This window comes from Vitis vinifera, chromosome 7 (genome assembly GCF_030704535.1).
Source record: "Vitis vinifera cultivar Pinot Noir 40024 chromosome 7, ASM3070453v1".
Lineage (NCBI taxonomy): Eukaryota > Viridiplantae > Streptophyta > Magnoliopsida > Vitales > Vitaceae > Vitis > Vitis vinifera.
Genome location: NC_081811.1, coordinates 26,434,212 through 26,455,646, shown reverse-complemented (window position 1 = coordinate 26,455,646; position 21,435 = coordinate 26,434,212). Strand labels below are relative to the sequence as shown.

At 35.7% G+C, this 21,435-nt stretch overlaps 3 protein-coding genes across 6 annotated transcripts; all 3 read right to left on the bottom strand.

Moving 5' to 3' along the window:
- Positions 1-846: 846 nt before the first annotated feature.
- Positions 847-1,845, bottom strand: LOC100252558 (snakin-1). The gene is made up of 2 exons (XM_002283950.5): positions 1,467-1,845; positions 847-1,357 (listed from the first exon to the last, which is right to left on the bottom strand). The coding sequence occupies exons 1-2, from the start codon at positions 1,657-1,659 to the stop codon at positions 1,167-1,169; spliced, it is 384 nt and encodes a 127-aa protein (XP_002283986.1). The 5' UTR covers positions 1,660-1,845; the 3' UTR covers positions 847-1,166.
- Positions 1,846-2,614: 769 nt separating this feature from the next.
- Positions 2,615-14,179, bottom strand: LOC100247452 (protein DWD HYPERSENSITIVE TO UV-B 1). Of its 4 annotated transcripts, none has more exons than XM_010654445.3 (10): positions 13,658-14,177; positions 12,340-12,406; positions 10,322-10,575; positions 6,910-7,387; positions 6,147-6,806; positions 4,916-5,356; positions 4,371-4,565; positions 4,188-4,244; positions 3,171-3,208; positions 2,615-3,083 (listed from the first exon to the last, which is right to left on the bottom strand). In XM_010654445.3, exons 1-10 carry the CDS (start codon positions 13,687-13,689, stop codon positions 2,918-2,920), a joined length of 2,388 nt encoding a protein of 795 aa, XP_010652747.1. In that variant the 5' UTR covers positions 13,690-14,177; the 3' UTR covers positions 2,615-2,917. The 4 variants fall into 4 exon arrangements, with proteins under 4 accessions (XP_010652747.1, XP_010652748.1, XP_019076620.1 ...); XM_010654446.3 differs by having other exon boundaries at positions 3,171-3,233; positions 13,658-14,176; XM_019221075.2 differs by lacking the exon at positions 4,916-5,356 and having other exon boundaries at positions 13,658-14,179.
- Positions 14,180-17,488: 3,309 nt separating this feature from the next.
- Positions 17,489-19,247, bottom strand: LOC100252634 (lysine-rich arabinogalactan protein 18). The gene is made up of 2 exons (XM_002283965.5): positions 18,580-19,247; positions 17,489-17,810 (listed from the first exon to the last, which is right to left on the bottom strand). Exons 1-2 carry the CDS (start codon positions 19,198-19,200, stop codon positions 17,724-17,726), a joined length of 708 nt encoding a protein of 235 aa, XP_002284001.1. The 5' UTR covers positions 19,201-19,247; the 3' UTR covers positions 17,489-17,723.
- Positions 19,248-21,435: the final 2,188 nt, after the last annotated feature.

Here is a 21,435-nt window from a genome sequence, read left to right as displayed (position 1 = left end):
GTCATACTCCAATAAAATCTAGCCACCTCCATTTTTCTTTGGGTGGAGACAATGATGAATAAGAAAGTAGACACCATCACATGGGAGCAGCCTAAATTTGATTTTAGGATTTCTCCCACTTCACTAGGGACGTGCATTTAACATTATATGGAGCTGGACGCTTCCTCATTTGCCTACCCCAGTTCACCCCAGTTCCCCAACTAGTCCCATTTTTTATTACCTCCAATAAGGGATTTAAATATCTGTTACGTCAATTCTTATTTTAATATGTTACTGTGTAAAGGTGGGTGCATATTTATAACCATGAGATATCAAGCCCCCATATACAATCTTCAAATTCAAATTTGGGTGACAAAATTCAAAGAAGTTTAATACGACTCGAATCTGAGATGTTTTTTTACAGGTTTAAATTGAAATATTAATCATATTAATTTAAATAATATTTAACTCGGCCTGATTACTAAATAGGACCCGATTTATACAATTTATACATTTAACTTTATTATTTTTGTTGTTTTTGGATTGACCTATTAAATCCCATCTGGAATTACAAATAGCTACCCCTACTTCAAAGTTCAAATTATGAATGTGCGTACCGGCTCCCCAAGCAGCTTGTAAAAAATCCATTTTGCTCGATTCCACTAAGTCTGGCTCAAAATGCATAGCCCCTTAAAAGAATGCGAATGATAAATTCAAGTTCATAGTTCAGTTATTTTCTCTGGTGCTGGGATCAACATTTTGCCCCATGCTCTACATAATCTTTGTTAATGTTTGGGGTCAAAATTCGAAGAATTTGACTCTTATTATTAGCATGGGAAATATAAGAAGATGCGTATAAACAGAGACTGTATCACAAACTAAAATTTTCAGAAATCCAAGAGGAGCTGAACATAAGCACCATCATCAACACAAGGCACACCAGGACAATCTCTCTGCCCACTTATTCAACACCCTCATACCTTCTTCTATGAAGTTACATGAATATTAATTATTTCCATATCCTTTAATCAGCTTTATGAGAAGCAGTTTTCTTACTTTTTGAGAACATAATTTTGAATAGATTTTTTTTTTTCCACTTGTAACCACAAAAGTAAGAAGACAACTCCAATAAAGCTAATCAAAGACCTGTGAACTAGGAGAAAAATGGGGGGCTTGACAAGGAAAAATCAAGGGCACTTAGGCTTGCCCTTGGAGTTCAACTTGTCTCTGTAGCAAGGGCATTCTGACTTGTTCCCATAGGTCCCTGAAGGAACACACTTGCACTCCTGGCAGCATATCCCACAGTACTTGACGCAACGGTCATACACTCCTGCATTTGCGCACCTCACCCCACACTTTGAATCACAGAAACCTTTCACTAAACACACAACAAACATAAGCAAAACCACCATTTCATCAGCAACTACCAACTTCATTTTGAGAAACAGATACTGTATTGCATAAACCATGATTTATAAGCTACTTACTTGGAGCAGGCATGGTAGGTGGTGCAGGCTTGGTAGGCGGTGAAGGTTTGGTCGGCGGTGCAGGCTTGGTCGGCTGAACAGGCTTGGTAGGCGGAGCAGCTGTGGTGGGTGGACCAGCCACTGTAGGTTGAAGGAAAATGGAGCTCAGTAGCAGTGAAACCAGTAACAAAGTTGGGAAGGCAAGCTGCTTCATCTTCTCTACCTCAGACTGTGATGGTAGTAGGGAAGAAAAGAATGATCTGTTTGTTTGGCTTGCTTGTGGGAGTTTTAAGTGGTATTTATACTGGCTTAATGGGAGTTTAAAAAGTATACACAGCTTCCTGGAAGCAAAGATGATTCAAATAATCTGGAGACAAAACGGGAATTCATTAAGAATAGTGAAGAAAATTACAGACAAATACAGGCTGTAAATTGGTTTTGGTGGGAGCAGGTTGAAGTTGCTACCTTCTTGGCTGTTTTCCTTTATAGTCTAGCCTGGATTGATTTTACACTAAAGTGAATTAAAATACTCGAGTCCAGAACGAAAATGGCTGTCATAAATCAGAAATTGATCTGCATTCAACTAACCCAATCCTGGAACTATACTCCATGTTTCATACTGGTCTGTGTCTAGTTGTTCTTTATGGCTCCAACTTGTATTTTTATAGCCATATTTCTCAAAGATGGTGAACATAGTTGCAGAAACTTCCAAGTATACAAATATATGGCACACCTCCAGGAAACCACTCTGGTACTATTGACCTATATTTTAGGCTCTGTGGAATCAACTTACCATGTGTTCCTCCGACCAAAAGAAAACTTTCTGTGCATTATAATAAAAAGGCTGACTTCTTTGCTAAGAGGGCATGTTCACAAAATACAGCCCGAGTAACTTTGTATAATCAAAGATTCCATGGCATCCAAGGTAGGTCATTTTGGGATCACAAATTTGAGAAGCAGCCAGGAAATGAAGAAATCTACGCAAACTTATATGAAGTTGTGCCAGTTTGCAAACCCCATTTGAGCAGGCCCAACTGTAACATTGCATGATATAAAAAAGTGCATTCATATAATAGGCTTGAGGCTTGGAAAACAGTACAAGCCTGATATATAAAATATGATAGCCCTGCTCGTATGTACGTACGTACATACATACATACATACATACATTATCTCTTTTCATCTTCAAGCTAGAGTTGGACACAATTTCTCATAGATTTCAAGCATTTGTACAGCTTACCAACCATGAATATGCCTGCCACACCCCCAAAGAAAACCTCTGATTGTTGCCATGTATCTCCTCAAAAACTCATAAGAGAAACCAATACAAGACGTAGTAGGAAAGAAATTTCTTGGGTGAAGGTGGTAGTTTACATATACAAGACCATTAGGGGATGTTAACCCGAGCCCATCCTAAACTGGGTATATCCCCTTGATCAATGAACCAAGGTACAAGAGCTGTGATATACTTATTACACAAAATTCATGCATTTTCTGGACAAGAATGAGTTCCCAAAACATATATGTACATAAAACACATTGTAAACACTAATCTCAACCTCCAAGGCTATAGGAAGGATGAACACTTTCGCCATGATAACTTTCTTTGGCACAATTACTGGATGCAAGCAAATTGACCTGCATATGGACCTCAACGATTTTAGGCGTCTCAAAATGGAACATTTTTAACCAGTTAACAATAAGAAGAGGATGCAAGAACGCTACCTTGATGACCTCCCACTTTGAGTTCCGATGCATATTGGCTGCTAAGACACTCATGTTAAAATCCTGGTTAATGAGAACATATATATATAAGTCCAGAACTTGCCATGCTATACTGTGCTTCTTTAGGGAAAACATGCACACATGAGCAACAAAAAGAACAACAATATTGACCATGGTGAACCCATTTCTCAATTATTTTTCTTCACAATGTTGATGTCCTTGAGCAAAACTAGTTGAAAATTCAAGAAAGGGCAGAGGTTTGAGATGGTACTGTTGGGATCTGAGTACCCAAAATGGAGCCAGAAAATTGGCATAATTGGAACCAAAATCCCAGTCTCCTCATTAGTGGGACTTGTCATACCACTGTAAGCTCTAGGAGCTTAGATTCTAATGCAAAATATAAAATATTGTGGTTGGTTAATTGGAGAAATAAAGAGGGAGAAAGGGCTTGTCTTGATAAAGGGTGTCGTGTTGTCTGTCAATTTGAAACTAACTGAGTCAGGCAAAGTTCTAAAAGTTCTTGGTCTTTTGTGCTTGTGATAATTTATGATTAGAAGCCTTTTTGATGTCCTCCAAGTCTTCACAACAATCAGGCATGGTAATTGTTCATTATGTTTAGTCAAAGATATCTTAGTTTTCTTACCCTTCCTTTCAACTTACGTTGTCTACTTAGAAGGTGTTATTTGTTGTTCAAAATCAATCCAAGCTTGGTGGTTGTTCCAAGCCAATGCTATTAAATTTTTTTAACTCATGCAAATATATGTGATTCCAGAATTTTGAATGGAGTTATTGTTTCTTGCTCTCATCCCTTTGGGGTTGTGGAGATCTAATTTATCCCCAGTTTTCACTTGTGTTTCCCCATCTTTCTTCATTTCTGTTGTCATAGAATATGCAGACAATAAGGGATGATTTAGGTCTCACAAACAGAAAAGTTAAAAACAACTCTGAGAAAAGAACTTCAAATTAGAAAGGAAAAGTAGAAATTATGGATCAGCTCTGTGGTACAAAAAAAGTTACCCTGAAAGGATCACCCCTTAAGGATTGCACAGTCATTGAATTCCCTGATCCCCTATCCTGCAAAGGAACAAGATGCATCTAACATCTTTATTACCTCAAATTACAAACAGAATTACAAAGATGGTGGTGCATATGTAAGGATGCTCCCCAAATAAAATTGACATATCTCATCAAAGGACATACCTCCAAGTAAACATCCCGAAGTCGCCTTCCAGTTTGAGCACAGCAAATGCGAACTACTTTTTCATCACAACTCCCACTGATAATATAGTCCCTTCCATTCATGTAATAAGAACGAGTATAATTATGAGCACTTCCAGTTGAAGCAATCTCAAAATTCATGTGAACCCTTCCATCTGCTGCCAAAAGTTGCTTAACCTGGCACCTTTTAGCAGTTAGTCTCAATCTTGCACCCGTCAAAGAGCACCATAATTCATTATTACTAATTAAACATGGAAAAAGGTATAGGTTGGATAAAAGAACTTAATAACAAACACATTCACATGACTAAAGGTCTGAGACCTCGTTTCTGAGGTCCTCCTGATTAAACTTAGCCCAAATTGGACGGTGAAATTGAGTGAATGGAAATAATATGCTAAACAGATCCTTCAATGATGACCACTGGGACCATGAGAATAAGAGTCATCACAAACTAAGATATACGATATATCAATGAAAATTTTAGATGGTAATGGACCACAGGGTGTATTCAATCTTAATAGGTGTACCTCATTGTCAACAGTTGACACAAGCAGATAAAGGTCATCAGGAGAAAAGCAAACCATCACGTTTCCTCTTGAGCTGGAAGATGTATAGCAAGGCCGTTCTAGTGTCTGTCTCAGGTCCCACAACTTGACATCATGGTCAAATGACGAAGTGGCAAATATTGAGGGGGAATGGTTGGAAAACTTAGCAACATTAATCGGTTCTCTATGCATATTATTGAATAATTTTAAGCGTTTTCCACTCCCAATGTCGTATAGAGCAACATGTTTTGAGTATCCACTCACAAGAAACCAATCATCTGTTGAGTTGACATGAACAGAGGTCAACTGCTCAAACCTATCATATGTAACAATGCCAGAACTGCAATAGGCATCTGCAATGTTTGGTGGCATGTGATTAATGTCGTACAAGTTCAAGGAACCATTATCAGAACCGGCAAGGAGCTGATCGTTCAACAAAAAAATAATGATAAATCAGTGACTGCTCCATAGGCAAAGACCAAAACATCATACCAAACTGCAAGTGCTTGTAAATTTTCGAAACAAAAATGTATGCCCTTCAGAATTCAGATGGTTATTCTTCTTCACAAAAAGAAAAAGGAAAAAAAAAATAAGAGGCCATGTGAGCAGATATATTTTGAAATCTTTCAGGTGTAAGCATGGGGTCTGCTGACTGGTTAGAACACATGGAGTGGTTCACAATTAGTGCAGCTCATGAACCTATATCAGGAACTGCTGTCAACCTTATTTTGGATCTTTGGGTCCCACTGTAATATTGTGCTCAAAAACAGAGAAGAAGAAAAAAAAACATAATAACAGGATGAGTGATTGATCACATCCCCCTGAAACATTAGAGAATTATTTCTGTTGTTTGATAAGTCATACAAACCACTATCATAAAGAGTTATATACAAAACATCATCATAAAGATGGCTTTCATGATCTCTCAAGTCGGCTCTTAAATTGAGAAGGAAAGATATTGAGTATACACGTCTTAGGCCAACAGCCCATGCATATGTATAATGTATCATGACATTTGACATATTAGAACACTGAGACTGGTGATTTTTTTTTTTAAAAAAAAAAAGAAAACAGAAATTCCTTTCAAAATGGTTCTGTTAAAAAAATAAAAATGATTCCACTATTATACTAGAAAGTTCACGAGGATGACATTAGAAATGATGGTCCAAAAGTAAATCTGATTTAATAATATATGGATGAGGTGATCACATACCTTGGATGGACACTTCTTAAGCCAACAGAGCCCCAAAACACTATTAGCCGCTCCTATGGATGGACTGTAACCAACTATATTCCCACTCTCATGGTTGAAAACAACTATTTCACCATCTAGTGTTCCAAAAACCATAAGACTGGAGTTAGATGGATGGTACTCAAATTGCCTTGGACGAAGTTGCTTACTTTCTTGTTTGCTAGTGTAGCTAATGTTGGATACAGGATATAAGAGTGGCCATGCCCCAAGTTTGGTGGCACAAAGAGACCTTGAGAAGAAATATGGACTCTTTTTGTAAGAAGTTGGCTGCTTTGGCTTCAAAGATTTTCTGTCATGAATAGTACTTGATCCCATTTCACGCTTTTGCAAGACTGTAACAACACTCTCTGGCTGTCTTTTATATGGTAAATACTCATAGTACTTTGAAAAGATAGTCTTGGCCTTTTCCCTGTCCATCTTTCTGATAAGCAAATTATCTAAAACTTGCAAAAGAGGCAATGAAGCAATCATGTAGTCCCGGTAATGTTTCTCAAAGCATATGGGAGAAGGATGGTGTGAAATGCAATACTTCAATGCAATAGCAGCATCTGTCAAGTCCCAGTTAAGCCCACTTAAAAGAGATCCATTTTTGTGTTGAACATGCATTTCACTAAAAGAAACCTGTTAAACAGACTAGAAAATTTAACACCTGCAAATAAACAATAATAAGCCTTGCTGTTCTATATTGAATATACCAATCTCATGAGAATAATTGTGTTCTCACCTCCTTTTGCAAATGGCCATGTTTCTTTGAAACTGGAAGAGCATTATCAGATGACAACTCCAATAAACCTATTCTTTGAAGTTCACTTGATACTGTGATTTGACAATCATTTGATAGACACTCGTCCATGCTTGGAACATCATCGATAGTTAAGGAATCATCAGTATTGGATGACATGGGACATGGCCCAGTGTTTTCACAACATGGACAAGTTTGGAACCTGAGTTCCACCAGAGAAGGAATTTTTGACAGGACTGCACTAGTTGTCCAGAGATTAGCAACTCTTGTCTCACACATTGAAAGACGCATCAGATTTGGCATGCAAGCAAAACAATCCTTCTGCAAACTAGTGAGATGTGTACAATAATCCAGATTAAGGGTGTGTAACTGCAAAAACCCTCCAACCATGTTGAGCTTTTGAAAATGGGAAGACCTTAGTTTTAAAACTTGGCAAGCCAAGCCATCATGGGAGAGATCCCTGAAAAGAGTCCAAATTAATAAAAGAGTTAAAATATAATTTCAAAAGGACAAATCAGGTGTTGTTAACTCTACTTCAGAACAAGTGTTGCATAGAAATGATAAATCTTCTATTTCCACATGGAAAAAAGCTGATACCAGGCACCTCTAAAACAAGAGCATGGAATCAGTAAAATGTTAATATTATTGATAATTGCAGGATTATGAAATATCATGCAATTGAAAAACCAGAATGCTGTGGAAAATATCAACCATGCAAATACTTATGACCCCTCTAATAGGCCCAACATTGACAAGAAGATATATGTATGACCTACTGGCCTCAGTTACCAGTTAGATGATAGTTTAGCTTGATAAATAATCCGTTCTTTGGTTGACATGGGCAGTAACAGGTGCTATTTACAGATCATGGATATTGCCAATTCAGCTCTGACTTTGGAACTTGCCTCTAATTTTGTTATATTTCATTATCGTACATGGTAATTTTTCCAAAATGTATTAACAATTGCAAAATTCATTTCCTGTTAAGTGAGTTTGACTAACATAATCACAAAATTCACTCAAAGCAAAAAATTGAATAATTTAGTTGCCTATTATGCAAAGATGAACATTCAAGCCAGGAAGCAGATTGAGAGGGAGTGTGCCACACATAGAATAATATTGTAGGTTGGTAAAGAACAAGCTGGCCGAAATCTCACCCAACTTTTTCATGGTAGAAAAGCGAAAGCTTTTCTGAATTCGTCCTTTTGTAAATATACAAATAAGGACATCAGTCAAATACAATGAAAAGAGGGCTAGATGTCAAGTAACATCTACTATGTTGAATGACCACCAATGCAAGCCAAATGCACAAATTTTGGTTGACAAATCTTGATGGTCTCGCACAATTTACTGTCAGAATATGATTTCATCATTATGCTTTGTTGGACTAAGGTCTATTTGAAGCCCCAATAACTTGTTCAGTGTAATGAACCATCCAAATCCAGAGAAGCCAACTCAAATACACAGGAATGTTAAGACAACCTTCCTCACAAAATCAAGAGTTCCTCTAGTCTAAATTATTGAAAATATGGTGTTTTCAATAATTACATCATTCTTCAAGCTTGTAGTGCCATTAGATCCAGGAATTTGCATGGCCTCAATAGTTAGGAACTTAGGATGGGGATTCCAGTAATTGGGTTGTATATAATAGCCTAACTTTGAGGAATTGAGTTGTATATGACAAGTTCACTACTCTAATTCACAACTATGTTATTTCCATTCAGTTCAGCTATTGATATCTATAATGACCACCACAAGAATGTGAAGAGAGATAAAAATCCAGTCATACACATGGTGAAGAAAATCACACCAAGGTGAAGATGCCAACCAACATTTCATATTGATGTGGACACTTGATAAGTGGTCCTCTCAAGAATTATGAGAATTGCAAGTAGGTAACAATTTAGATCACCCAACCATGTTAAATGTGGGAATTTTCTGGATGAGCAAAAATACCAGTTTCACTTCCTAGTAATGTTTTAAAAGGGTAGAGGTAGTTTTGAGGTGTTTTAACCAAATAAGTCAAGGTGTAAGCAGCGAGGCAGAACAAGCATAAGCCTCAACTTAAATGAATAAAAAAGAAAAAAAAAATATCATAAAAAATACTAATAAAATCACATGAAAATTGAATAATGAAAACCATATGATCCATAATAACCGATTTAATCATTTGTCATTTTAAATAGTTTCTAATTTGCTTCCTCTTTCTCTCTTCTAAAATTCAACTCTCTCTCTCATGAGTTCATCAAATAATTTTGAGCTCTACCATCATAACACTACTAGGATCATCCAAGGAATTACAATCATATTCAATTGCTATATTATCCTCCACATCAGTGTTAATGTTTATAAATTCCTGTACTTCGTCCATCAATTATGATGGTCTATCTCCATTATCTATCTATAATATGAAATGAATCATATATGAGTTCAACCATGACAGTGCTCAAGAGCTCCTTTATTTCTTCTTCTCAATCTTTTTCTTCCCTCTCCATTTACAGAATTAATTGGTAGATAATTAAGCTTTTACTTTATAAAAGGTTTAACTCTAACCTTGAGCCTAAGACAAAACTTATAAATTTATACCAAAACCTCACAAAAGCACAATTCATTAAAACTAATAAATATTGAGACTTAAACATCTTATAAGATATATATAAAAAGTCCATAAAGGCCCCAAACCAATTAAAGGCTTAAGCCTCAATAGCCTTGAGACAACACCCTCAAGGCTATAAGCCTCAATTGGTGGGGCTTAAGTCTTGACTAGTCTCACCTCGAAGCTAATTTGCATAGTCTCACCTTGAGGTGAGTCTCAAGGCATAAGCCCAAATAGCCTTTTAAAATACTTCCAATTGTTACTTTTTATTTTGGAATGTTGGGAAAGAATCCCATTTAGACCTGTAGGCTAGCCCCTCTCTGTCATATGCGTTGAACCTGCCCAACCTTGGTGAATGAAGAATTTGAGCCCAAGTCTCCAATACAACACATAAGACTTCACCTCCTTGACTAGCCGACATTTCCCCTCCTATTCCTATGTCTTTTCAACTTTCCCAAGACATTGTTACACAAAGAATGTTAGTTTTCACCACCCATAAGAAGAAAATAGTTGGTTTACCTTTCTGTGTTTTACAATTTTAGAAAGGTTTTGGAGCTCTCTTGCCTCAAGTACTAGGCATTTTTTGCCCTTTCCTGTGAGTGAGAGCATGCATAAGTACATGTGCATGCAAGTGCAAATACATGTGAATGTGAGTTTTGAGACAAAGAGAGACTAAAGAGGAAATTTTTTTAACAGGAAACACTTGCAAGGTAATAAATATATAATCACAATTGACGCATAAAAGATGTTACTACCATATCTTTTTCAAATATAATGGAAGGAAACCACAGCACAAACCGGAAAAAGTCCTTCCCAAATGAAACATCTCGGAGTTCAACAAGTCGAAGCTTCAAATTTATCGTACGTATCATAGACAAAACATACTCTTCAGTCAAGATGATAGGTGATTCATGAAGTATGTCAACTGCATCGATATTAGAAGAGTCAATTTCTAGGAATACATCGATTAGAGGAGAAAAATCAGCAGCTCTTAGGTGGTCCAGTAAAACCACTATGCTGCATTTCTCATGACTGGATTTCTGAATCTTGGCCTGCATAATAAGGAAAATGTTTAGCCATCACGATAAACTTCACTGCAAATAATAAAAAATAATCCAAACTTAAAAGTTCAAAGGATTTAACTACAAATTTTACCAGATAAGACAACTAATAAACCATAATGAGCACAATTTCAGATTCACAGCATATGATGACAGGAAATGCAGTTTCAATTTCTTTGAAAGAACAACAAGTATGCAATTTAGGAAGCATTACTACATTGCAGCTGTTAAACAACTTAAACCAAGTGCAAAGCTTCCACGTAGGAATTCAGGAAACTTTAGTCCAATAAATAAGGTAATCTTGCTTTTAAGATAGTTCAGTCACCACAAATGGACTAGGAATAGCTCCATATGATAGTGCCACTACCTGCTGCATCTAAAAGAAGGACAAGGACTCTAGAGATCTGAAATCTCTTCAATCAACTAATTCTTATACAAGATCTTCCATGTTTAGATGAGATTAGAATATTAAGTGTCTTGGATGCCATTATGTCATCCAGATAGTGCCAACTCCACTCTTTTATCATTGTTTTCAGCATTCTTATATAACTACTGAAAGCAGGATACAAAATTTGGTAGCTAAGCAACCATCATAAGCCAGGATGAGAAACACATTTGTCCACAACCTATAAGTACTAGATATGAAAAGGGATCTTCCACATCCATATGATCTGAGAGTTTTTTTTTTCTTTTTTCTATAGGCAAGAAGAAAATATATTAACAACGCCTAGCAAACGAGCACATCAAAGGACACATGGTATTACCAAGGACACCAAAAGGCAAGCAAAAACGAAGAGAGAACATAGAGCTGTGAGTATTAAACAATATGTCATCAAACAATTCAGTATTAGTAAGTATTTCATCAAATAATTCATAGTTTCTAGTAACTCCGCCCTTTTAAAATCATTCTTAACTGTTAAAAAGCTACTAATTTCCTAAAAGCTTAAACGGATAGGAAATGAGCTCACAATATATACCCCTGCTAACACCTTCACATGAGGCCATACCCACACATGGAGAGACAAATTAGCATTTAAAATAATTTTTAGTTGTTACACTACCAACTTTCCTCAAAGCTGAAGTTGTTAGGAAATGAGCCCACAATGTATACCAGATGTTAACAGAGGAGGTAATAAAATAGTTCTGATACAATCTTAAGCTACCAACTTTGCTAAAAGCTTAAATTGTTAGGAAATTGGTCCATAATGCATACCGGGCTAATACTAATCATTCTTTTTAGCTACTGCACCACCTCAACATCAAATTAGCACCCCACATATGCCATTGCTACCAGCACCACCACTGCATTACAACCACTAAATCAATGGCCACCACTATTCTGAACATGTGTTATATGAGCTCAGTCACTAGTCACTAGTGGGTATGTTTTCCAAGCTTTCTTTTAGAACCAAAAACCTTGCAAAAAGCAAGCTCCTCATGATGAATCATGTGGCCTTTATAATGCATAGTCAATTATCCAAGTGGTTCCTTTAATTCAAGATTCTCCAGTTCTCCAAAATGAGTTTGTACTGACTCAAGTTACTTGCAACTTATCCATCTCAACTTCTCTCTCTGTGATTCAAGACTACTAATTCCAAAATTATCATCATCAAAAAGACAAAAGCTATAACCCAGCCACCCCAACCCCATTAAAAAAAAGGAAAAAAAATTCTAACCGAAATCGACTTTTCCATAGTATGATTTTTTTTTTCCACTGGTGCCAGCTTAAAACAGGTACAAGTCATTAGTAATAACCTTATAGAACCATGATAATACTGCAGAGTTTGGCACCACTCCATGCCTTTTGCAAGAATCAAGATACCTAGCAACAAAACCACAATAATTTAGAGTTAATAAATGCATAAAAGAAAAACTAGCATGAATCTTTATTCCAAAATTATGTAGACAAAAGAGACAAGGCATCAAGCCCTTAAAAAGACCATGCAATCAATTCTTTTCATAACATTCCTCATTGTCATATTTTCCAACAAATCTATTAAAAATTTTCAATCATTGGAATCTGTTCATGTATCGGTTATGTGAATCTTATTCATGAATAACCATAGAAAATTGGCACAACTATAATGTTGTAATACAAGAAGATTGTTAATAGGAACTTCCATAATCCTTCAAAGTGAAGGAAGGCTTCTTTATCCAATCTGAATCATTATAGTTTTTCAGTTGTCTTATTCATCATACATCATGCAAATCTTTTTCAAGGAATTATTATAATTTCCCGTCATCTTATTCATCATTCATCATGGAAATCTTCAATGGCGTGGTATGACATCACAATCACAATGACAGTCTCATTCAACAAGACTGACACTCTGCTTTCCATTTTCTTGTTTCACATTGAAGCCAACCAACAGCCAAGTATCCAGTATTTAATCAACAGTTTCTGATATCAATTCAAATAGTAATCATGTAGTCTTCTCAGCCCAGCTGGCTCAACTGCGATACAAGCACGTGTCTGTGTGCCTTAATGTCACATATCCAAATTTCACAGTTGAGGAAATTTCGCAGCAAGTTCCTCTATCGTAATGTTCCCTAGCAACTTCGATAATTACCGAAGCACAGAAAGGGCTCCATGCTCTGCCTGTTGAACTCATTAGTCATTACATGGAGAACTTTACTTCATCAGTATTTAATTCAACAAAAACCCCTTGAAGCAGCTACCCAGGTTGGAAATGGAACCCATTATTTGATCTTTTCCACCACCCCACTCAAACCCCAACACCCAAAAGAAAAGAAAACAAAGAAAGACAACAACCCAACTAATTTTCTAACATTAAAGAAAAAGGAAATGGAAACCATTGTTTGATCCCAAAAGAAAACCCAACTCATCTTGCACAGTAAAAGAACCTGAAAGGAAAACCATGGATTGAACCCCGAAATAGAAGAACACCTAAATAATTCTTGTACAGCTATGAGACCAGGTTGAGTTGAGTGTTACTTTTTTTTTTCTAAGGAACCAAACATCCTTTAAACTTTCTTTCTCTGGAAAAGCAACAAAAACCAACTAAAGATTAAAAGCCAGAAATGATAGAGAGGAGAGAGAAGAGAGAGAGACCTGGCATCCAGGGTGGAGATATCGATAGCCATGGCGTTTTTCTTCAGAAAGGAGACAGTGATGGCTGAGTCTGAGACATGAAAGGAGGCCCTCCAGAGATGTCAAACAATGATTTTTGCCATGTGGAAGTTGAAAACTGAAATGGGACGCATAAATGGCAATGGGGTGTACAAGTGGAACCAGTTCTCAATCTCATTAGTCCATTACTCACGAGGCACGAAACCATATATGTCAAAAGGATAAGCACCAGTGTACATGTCGTACATATATTTAATTAACCAAGATGCTAGAATATGTGTGTGGGGTCAGCGTGACCCAGTGGGGAAAGTCATGTTTCACCTGCCGGGTCTACCTGCTCCTCATCCTGTTTCGACATTTTGGACCCAGGCCTCCATTTCACAATTGCCTTCATTCATCCTCTCGTGAAGGAGATCATGTTGTTAGCTAGAAATGAAAATTGGCAGAACAGGGAAAGTCTCCATGTACATAGCAATGGAAACCATTTTATGGTTTTCCATGAAGTTGTAATGTCTCACATTAAAAAAGAAAAAAAATTATGATGTTATATATGTAAAGCCTTTAATACTATATATATCATCTTAAGAGATACATTTTATTCTTTTTAACTCATAATGATATGAACAATGTCCGATCATCATCTTGATATGAAAGTTTGTTTGATCATTTATTTAATTCGTAATCTTGTGAAACACGAAAAATACCTTATATTATAATATATCTACACGATGACGGGTCATTAAGAGCTTATTATACTGCTTTATGGGATTAAGGATTTTCAATTTTTTTCAGGATTTTAGAGTCAACTATGATCATTATTCATCACAGAACAAAACCATTTGTTGGACCAACCCCATGGCATATAATCCTAATTCAAGATTCTGCCTTAATCGGGTAGGGCCAGACCTACTCGGTTTCAAGTTTCAACAACAAAAAATTCATATTGATGAACCTACCAAGCCCATCCCATTAAAGACCCAACAAACCTTCTTACAAGCATCCATTTAACAACAATAAATGGCATTCGTATACCTGTCCCATTACAAATTCAATTCAAATTTTCCATGACCCAAAAAAAAAAAAAGCATTAATATCCTTAATATATCTATATAAAACATATAAAATCATTAGTAATCAAGACAGCGTCAAGAATAATCGTAGTCCAGATTGTTAAAGTCAAGCCAAATTCCTCCAACACGCAAGCCTTAATACTACCCTTCAGCCGGCCTTTTTGCGGAAATACAACATTAAAATATATATATATTAGAAAATATTATTCCCCTAAAAATTATTCTAAACAATCGTAAGTTTATGTGAAGTGGAATTCAAGTGGAAATCGGTTTTTGAAAGAACAAATTCAATTGACACCAAGTTCAATATAAATAAATAAATTTATTTTTTTTACTCTCAATAATATTGATAAGTTCAATACAAAACTAGTACATGATGTTGACAATTTATTGTTATTTTTAAAAAAAAATATTAAAATATGGGTTTAGTATTTCTACATTCGTATATTTTAAAAGTTAATTTTTACATTGGATTTATCTTTTTAAAAGATAAATTTAATATTTTTATATGAGTTTAATTTTTTACATTAAACATGTCCTTTTTAAAAAGGAAAGTTCAACAATTTATATTGAACTTATTTTTAAAAAAAACTCGAACTCAACATTTTTATAATAAACTTATCTTTTGAAAAATCAATCTTATAAATATTCATATCATAATCAATATAAATTTAGCCTATATACACAAACAACCAATCTATAATTTTTCAAATCATATTTAATCTAATTTCAATCTTAATATAAAATATAATTAATTATAATTTCTTCAAATTACTCAACTCAAATTCAGTCTATTCAAAATCAATTTCTAGCAAAGTTTACCTTTCATGACCACCATGTATTTTATCATCAAATGAAAAAAAAATATAAAAATGTCTAATAACAAACTAAATGTATTTAAGACATATAGTAACAAAATCTAAAGTGGCACACAAGTGGGGGAGTGCTTCTCTTTCATGTTGGATGTCTTTGAAATCTCCTTTGTGATAGTCCCTCTTCCTCTTTGTCAAGATTAGCCTAAGCATTAAAAGCAATAATGACATCATTTGTACGAGGAGCAAACTAAACACCTAGACTAACATGAACATAAAAAAACAACACTAGAATCTCTTTCATCATTTATAGGGTCGATCTTCTATGACATCATCATGATTAGCATAGAAATTACAGTCAAATGTAGAAATCAAAAGTATATTAAACATATGAGGTAACCTAAACATCAATGTCCCTCGGAGGATCTATAGGGTATATTATGGCATCATCAACAAAAAAACTCAATAGCATGAAAAATGATTGCATCTTGACCTTTACGTGCAGTATTTCATCTATGGCATCATACTCAACTGTTAGCTTATATTTGGTGCTATTAAAGCTGGAATACATATAGACAGTGACATGGCTGATGCTGATTGTTGATGATCTGTTGTTAGAAGTGCATTTGTATTTGTATTTTTATTTTTTTGTGTTTTTTCTTTTTTTTTTTTAGATTCAAAAAATGAATGATTGATAAGAGTGTCCAAGGGCATTATACCTCTAAATACTCATTTGATATTCGATCTTTCAAGTTCAAACACCTATAATTTTTTTTCCAATTTTTTCCATATTTTTTTAAAAAAACCTGAAAAGTGTGTTTGAAATATATTAATATATTATAAATGAAAATAAATATTATTTGATTAAAATGGTTGAAAACCCAAAATTTAAATTTTAGTTCTTTATTTAAAAGAATATATATTATTATTTTTTATATAAAAATAACTTATTTTTTTAAATTTTATGTGCAAATGATAAATGACATTTATGTTAGAAATGAATTATTTTTCAAACAAAAATATAAGAATGGTTAAATTTACAAATTTTAGGATTATTTTATCATTTTAACCCATTAATTAAAAAATTAAAAGATTTCAATAAAAAAAAAAATATATATCCTATTTCACCACTATACATCGCTAACATCAGACAATGGAATAAGGTGGAATCTCAAGTGAATGGGCCTAAATCACTAAAGTAGCTAAAGTGGTACAATGGGTCCCGTAAAGAGTCCATCTCTTCCTCATCTCCAGCTAATGGATCATCTAATTAGAAACAACGATAAAGAATTCACCATGTCTATATATATTACTAAAAATAAAAGGCAACAAGTGGTAATAGTTCTACTGATGCAAGTGGAGCAATTTGACTACAATCCGGGCCATCCGGCTTCAAAAGATAAATACATTAATGAAAACCTTCAACTTCATGCGCTAGATCCGACTTTGTATTAATGTAGTCTCATTTTTGTTCATCATTTTTTAATCAAACACTTGCATGGGTGCTTATTTTCATAAATGTGCATTGGAACATGTGAACTATTCGACCCTTCTGCTTTTAAACTCTTTGGATTATTTACTCACTATATACATGTATCCTTGTAAGGTTAAAGTTTGCCGAACCTTCTAGGAGGTCTCCAAGTTAAACAAAATTTTGCTTTGTTCCTGCAAATTGACTAAGATCTGGCGATTCCTTACTTCCGAAGAATTGAATATCCCTTTCCAGCTTTTTCTTTTTCGTTCCTTGCAGCAGTTGAGTTACTAGCCAAAAGTTTTCTCTGATTTTCCTTTTGGAAAATCTAAAAGTTTTCTGCCAATTACTTGAAGTGCAATATTGGTCATGAAACAAAACCTAGGAGTCACTTCCATCGCCGGCAATCCCTTTATGGTCAGAACAGTAAAAGAAAAAAGCAAAAGTAGAGAGAGAGTAATGAATGATGAAAAGAAGAAACAAAAGCAGTCAAAAAATACAAAGCTACGAAGTTTCCCCCACAACTCTCCCAAAGAATACAAGACAATGTGGTATAATTCCTAACGAACCATACCCCAGCCAGTAAACGATAGAGTAACAGACATGAAATAAAGATACAATGCAAGAGAACATAAAAAGATTAAAATAAATTATAATTAATTATAAGTTTATAACAGCAATAAACGTCTGTCTCTCTAGAGAAGCAGACCAAGGGCAGCCCATCCCAATGCCAAGCTTCCAACCACCTTCTGCATCACGCACGTGATCTTCTCTGCCCCACTCTGCAATTGTGTTTCAAAAAAAAAGATTAATCGGATATTTTTATATATACAATAACGAACAATAATTAAAATGGGTGTCGCGTATGTGGGGTATCGGTGTGAGCGTGTCTCCGTGACATTGACCTCATCTGCCTCCAGGTACTGCATGATCGATGAATCTGGTTTTCATTACTCTAAGTGTAATGTGATCTGGCTTGGCTTTCTATTTTGGAGGCGAGCGGGAAACACGAAGTGGTTACAATGTCACATGGTTAGAGTCTTACAGTCTCCAGATTGTGGTGTCGGCAGGGCCTAACACTAACACCAATGGAGGTGTGGACCTATCTTCAGCCCACAGTGCTGTCACCTTCTTTCTATCGTACCAGCTCGACCACCGAAATGTACGGCCTTCACACTTCACATAGCTCTGACTATTGGCTCGTACAACATAGAGCTGTAAATTTAAGATTCAGGAAGGACTTTGCCTACCATGCTTTGAAGATATTAGGTGAAGCAATAAAACCTGCTCCGCCAATCAATCTTCAGTTCATACGCCGCGCGGTTTGGTTTTTAGAAAATCTAATATGTAGTCTAATGAACTTATTTAAATTGACCTTTGGAAAAAAAGGAAGAAAAGGACAGAGAGGATGTAACTGAAGCGGTAAATCGTGTCAATGAAGAAGTGAGCAGTGCTGTGGATTTGTTTTAGCAAAGTTCCAGATCTGGATGCACATTGTACTCCAGCGCATGTTAGACTTCAGCCATGGATAGAAAAACTAGCATAACGTACCTCATCTGGCAGAGACGGAGAGGGTGAGGTCGCATCATAACTCGGTCCGGGAGCTTCGGTCGGCGGTGCAGGAGGACTCAGCGCCTCCGGCGCCGGAGCAGGGGCCGGCGATTTGAGCTTCTTAGTCTTCTTCTTGCTCGGAGCAGGTGACGGAACCTCTGCAGCCGGAGTCTCTGCAGGAGGCGAAGAAACCGGAGCCGGAGGAGAAGCCGCGGGGGGGTTTGCCGGCGCCGGAACAGGAGGAGATTTCGCAGGCGGGAGCAAAGGTGGAGAGCTGACCGGAACCGGAGCAGGTGGCGAGCTGACCGGAGTCACAGCCACCGGTGACGAGGCAGGCGTTGGCACAGCCGGAGTAGGAGGAGATGACACGGGAGAGCTAGCTGGCGGAGAGGAAACTGCCGTAGGTGGTGACGAAGTGGGAGCCGTGACCGGAGCCGGCGTTTTAGATTTGGTGGGGGCAGCAGCCGCAGGTGAAGAAGCAGGTGGAGTGGCCACAGCAGGAGTGGCCGGACTATGAGCCGTAACAGGAGTAGCCGTCGGCGACGCTGCCGGAGATTGACCTCCGACGCCGGCCACTATAATGCAGATAAATGCAAGCCCAAACGCACTGCTTCGATCCATAGCGTCCACAGACTGAGTGAGGCGGAGGTGAGACCCTATAGTAGCATAACCTCATAAATAGAAGTAAATGTGGGTCCTCAACGCCAGGTGGAGCCCACCTGCTAAACCACGATCTGCGTTGGATCAACGCATAAAGATCAAAAAGGTTCCACAAAGGGACCCACAGATTACCACCAAACGAGGGGGCCCAAGCAGAGTGGCGCTGGCTGGGTCCCACAAAAGCGGCATCAATGCATGTGATGCGAGAGTTAAAGATGACTATAGCCTTAGATCGCCACGTCACCCCCTACTTTGATTATTTTGATAACGCGCAACGTCAAATAATTCTCCGCTGGCACTTTAGATTTGATGAGTCTTCGCGTGAAGGAGGTGGAATTATGCTCACGGACCAATAGACACCGCCCACGTGTGTGGTGAGGAAAATAATTGTGGGGTAAGCTTGCCCGAAGCGGGCTAGCTGTATGTGGATTTGGGGGGCACCGCCACGTGTGGGTCCTGTGCAAAGCTACCAAAGCTAAGCTTTCCTTTGTAAACAAAACATTTCCTTTGTCCGGCTGTGTAAAGCTGAGGAAACTGCCAGGTGTTTTCTACCAAAGTACTGAAAAAAAAAAAAAAAAAAAAGATGTATTGGGGAATCTCTATGAAAATAGATATTCTCTGCCCACGGGCAACTTGATGATTTTTTTCTTATTTTATATTTTTTTTAAATAGAAAATAAGTAACATATTGTCAGAATGTGGGTTTAAATCACAGCAATGATTATTTTTTTTCCTTCACAGTCAGACTCTCACTTACCTTTTCAATCACAGATGGTAATAATAATAATAATAACAAGAAAGCAAAAACTTGTCATAAGTGAATTAGCATATGTAAAATTAGATTTTGGACACATTAACTTTGTGTTTTGAAATGTAACGCAACTTGTTAAGTGAAATTTTATTATGCATTTGGAAGACATTTTTTGCTCAAAAGACGTGATATTGCAGTAAAATTTGAGTATATGATTTCGGGCCCGCTTCATAATTTTTTTTCACTGTTGGTTGCTTTTATTTATTTCAGTTGTTCTGCTTGGTGTGTGCGTGATGGAGCTGGCATTAATTTGAGCTAAACATGTTCAGTGAGATTCTATGATTGAAGTAAGCTAATCACACTATTTATCATATGATTCATATCAAGGGTTGTGCATGATTCAATAATCCAACCAATTTGATCTATTTTAATACATTAAAAATTAAATTAATTATTAATTAAACTTAAAAAGAGAAAAATTGATTTCACTTAGAGTCTATTCAATAGTGATTTTAGAAAGTGCTTTTAATATTTTTAATACTTCAAAATTTTTATATTTAAGTGTTATAAATATTAAAAATATTTTCTAAAATTACTCACAACCGCACTCTTAATTCAGTTTAATAAAAATAATTTATGTAAGTGGGTTTACTTTATTTTGGTTTAGAATTCGTTTGGTAATGATTAAAAAAAAAACATTTTTAGTTTAAAAAGTGTTTTTGAAAAAAAAAAAAAAGTTAAGAGTTTGGAAAAATTTAGAAAATACTTATAAAAATCTAAAAAATTGATTTGTAGGGTTGAAAAATCACTTATAGTGTTTTATATAAAAATATCTAATAAATGATTCTCTTAAAAACGTTTTAAAAGAAAACATTTATATGAAAACACTTCAAGTAAAAACATTGTCAATGCATTCTTCATTTGACTTAAAATGTATTTGACATGTTTTTTGAAAGTATTTTTAATGAAAAAGTGTAATATTTTTTTAACTCTTTAAGAGTATTTTCTAACTTTTATTAAATGTTTAATTTTTTTTTCTAAACACTTTTGACAAGAAGTACTTTTTTAAAACCTATTAAATGATATTTGTTTCTTAAACTTGAGTGCTTGACTCTATTTTTATTTGAAGTAAAAGTATTTTTCCTATAAATGTTTTTAAGAAAGTTACAGATTTTTTAATATTATAAATGATTTTTCAAAATATTACCAAACACCTAATTTTTTTTCAAAAATATTTTTTTTTAAAGTTAAAACTCTTTTTAAAACTACTGTAAAACGAACTCTTAATATTAAATGCGATTTACTCTCATACTTTAGACAATTTGTTTTTAATTTTTTTTATTGTTATTTTAAGTTTTTTAATCGAATGCTAAAAATAATTTTTTTTAAACAAACAAAACATAATATCAAGATAACACTCATCCTTCATTAAACATAAATAAAATA

What these genes read in the sequence shown, in the direction of transcription:
- LOC100247452 (XM_010654445.3), bottom strand. Translation starts at nt 13,689, where the DNA reads ATGGCTATCGATATCTCCACCCTGGATGCCAG. An exon ending in TATTATCATGGTTCTATAAG is followed by an intron (nt 10,576 to 12,339) that starts GTTATTACTAAT and finishes CTTATTATGCAG; the next exon opens with GCCAAGATTCAGAAATCCAG. An exon ending in TTAAGAAGTGTCCATCCAAG is followed by an intron (nt 5,357 to 6,146) that starts GTATGTGATCAC and finishes TTGAACGATCAG; the next exon opens with CTCCTTGCCGGTTCTGATAA.
- LOC100252558 (XM_002283950.5), bottom strand. Translation starts at nt 1,659, where the DNA reads ATGAAGCAGCTTGCCTTCCCAACTTTGTTACTGGTTTCACTGCTACTG. An exon ending in ACCTACCATGCCTGCTCCAA is followed by an intron (nt 1,358 to 1,466) that starts GTAAGTAGCTTA and finishes TTGTGTGTTTAG; the next exon opens with TGAAAGGTTTCTGTGATTCA.
- LOC100252634 (XM_002283965.5), bottom strand. Translation starts at nt 19,200, where the DNA reads ATGGATCGAAGCAGTGCGTTTGGGCTTGCATTTATCTGCATTATAGTG. An exon ending in CTCCGTCTCTGCCAGATGAG is followed by an intron (nt 17,811 to 18,579) that starts GTACGTTATGCT and finishes ACACAATTGCAG; the next exon opens with AGTGGGGCAGAGAAGATCAC.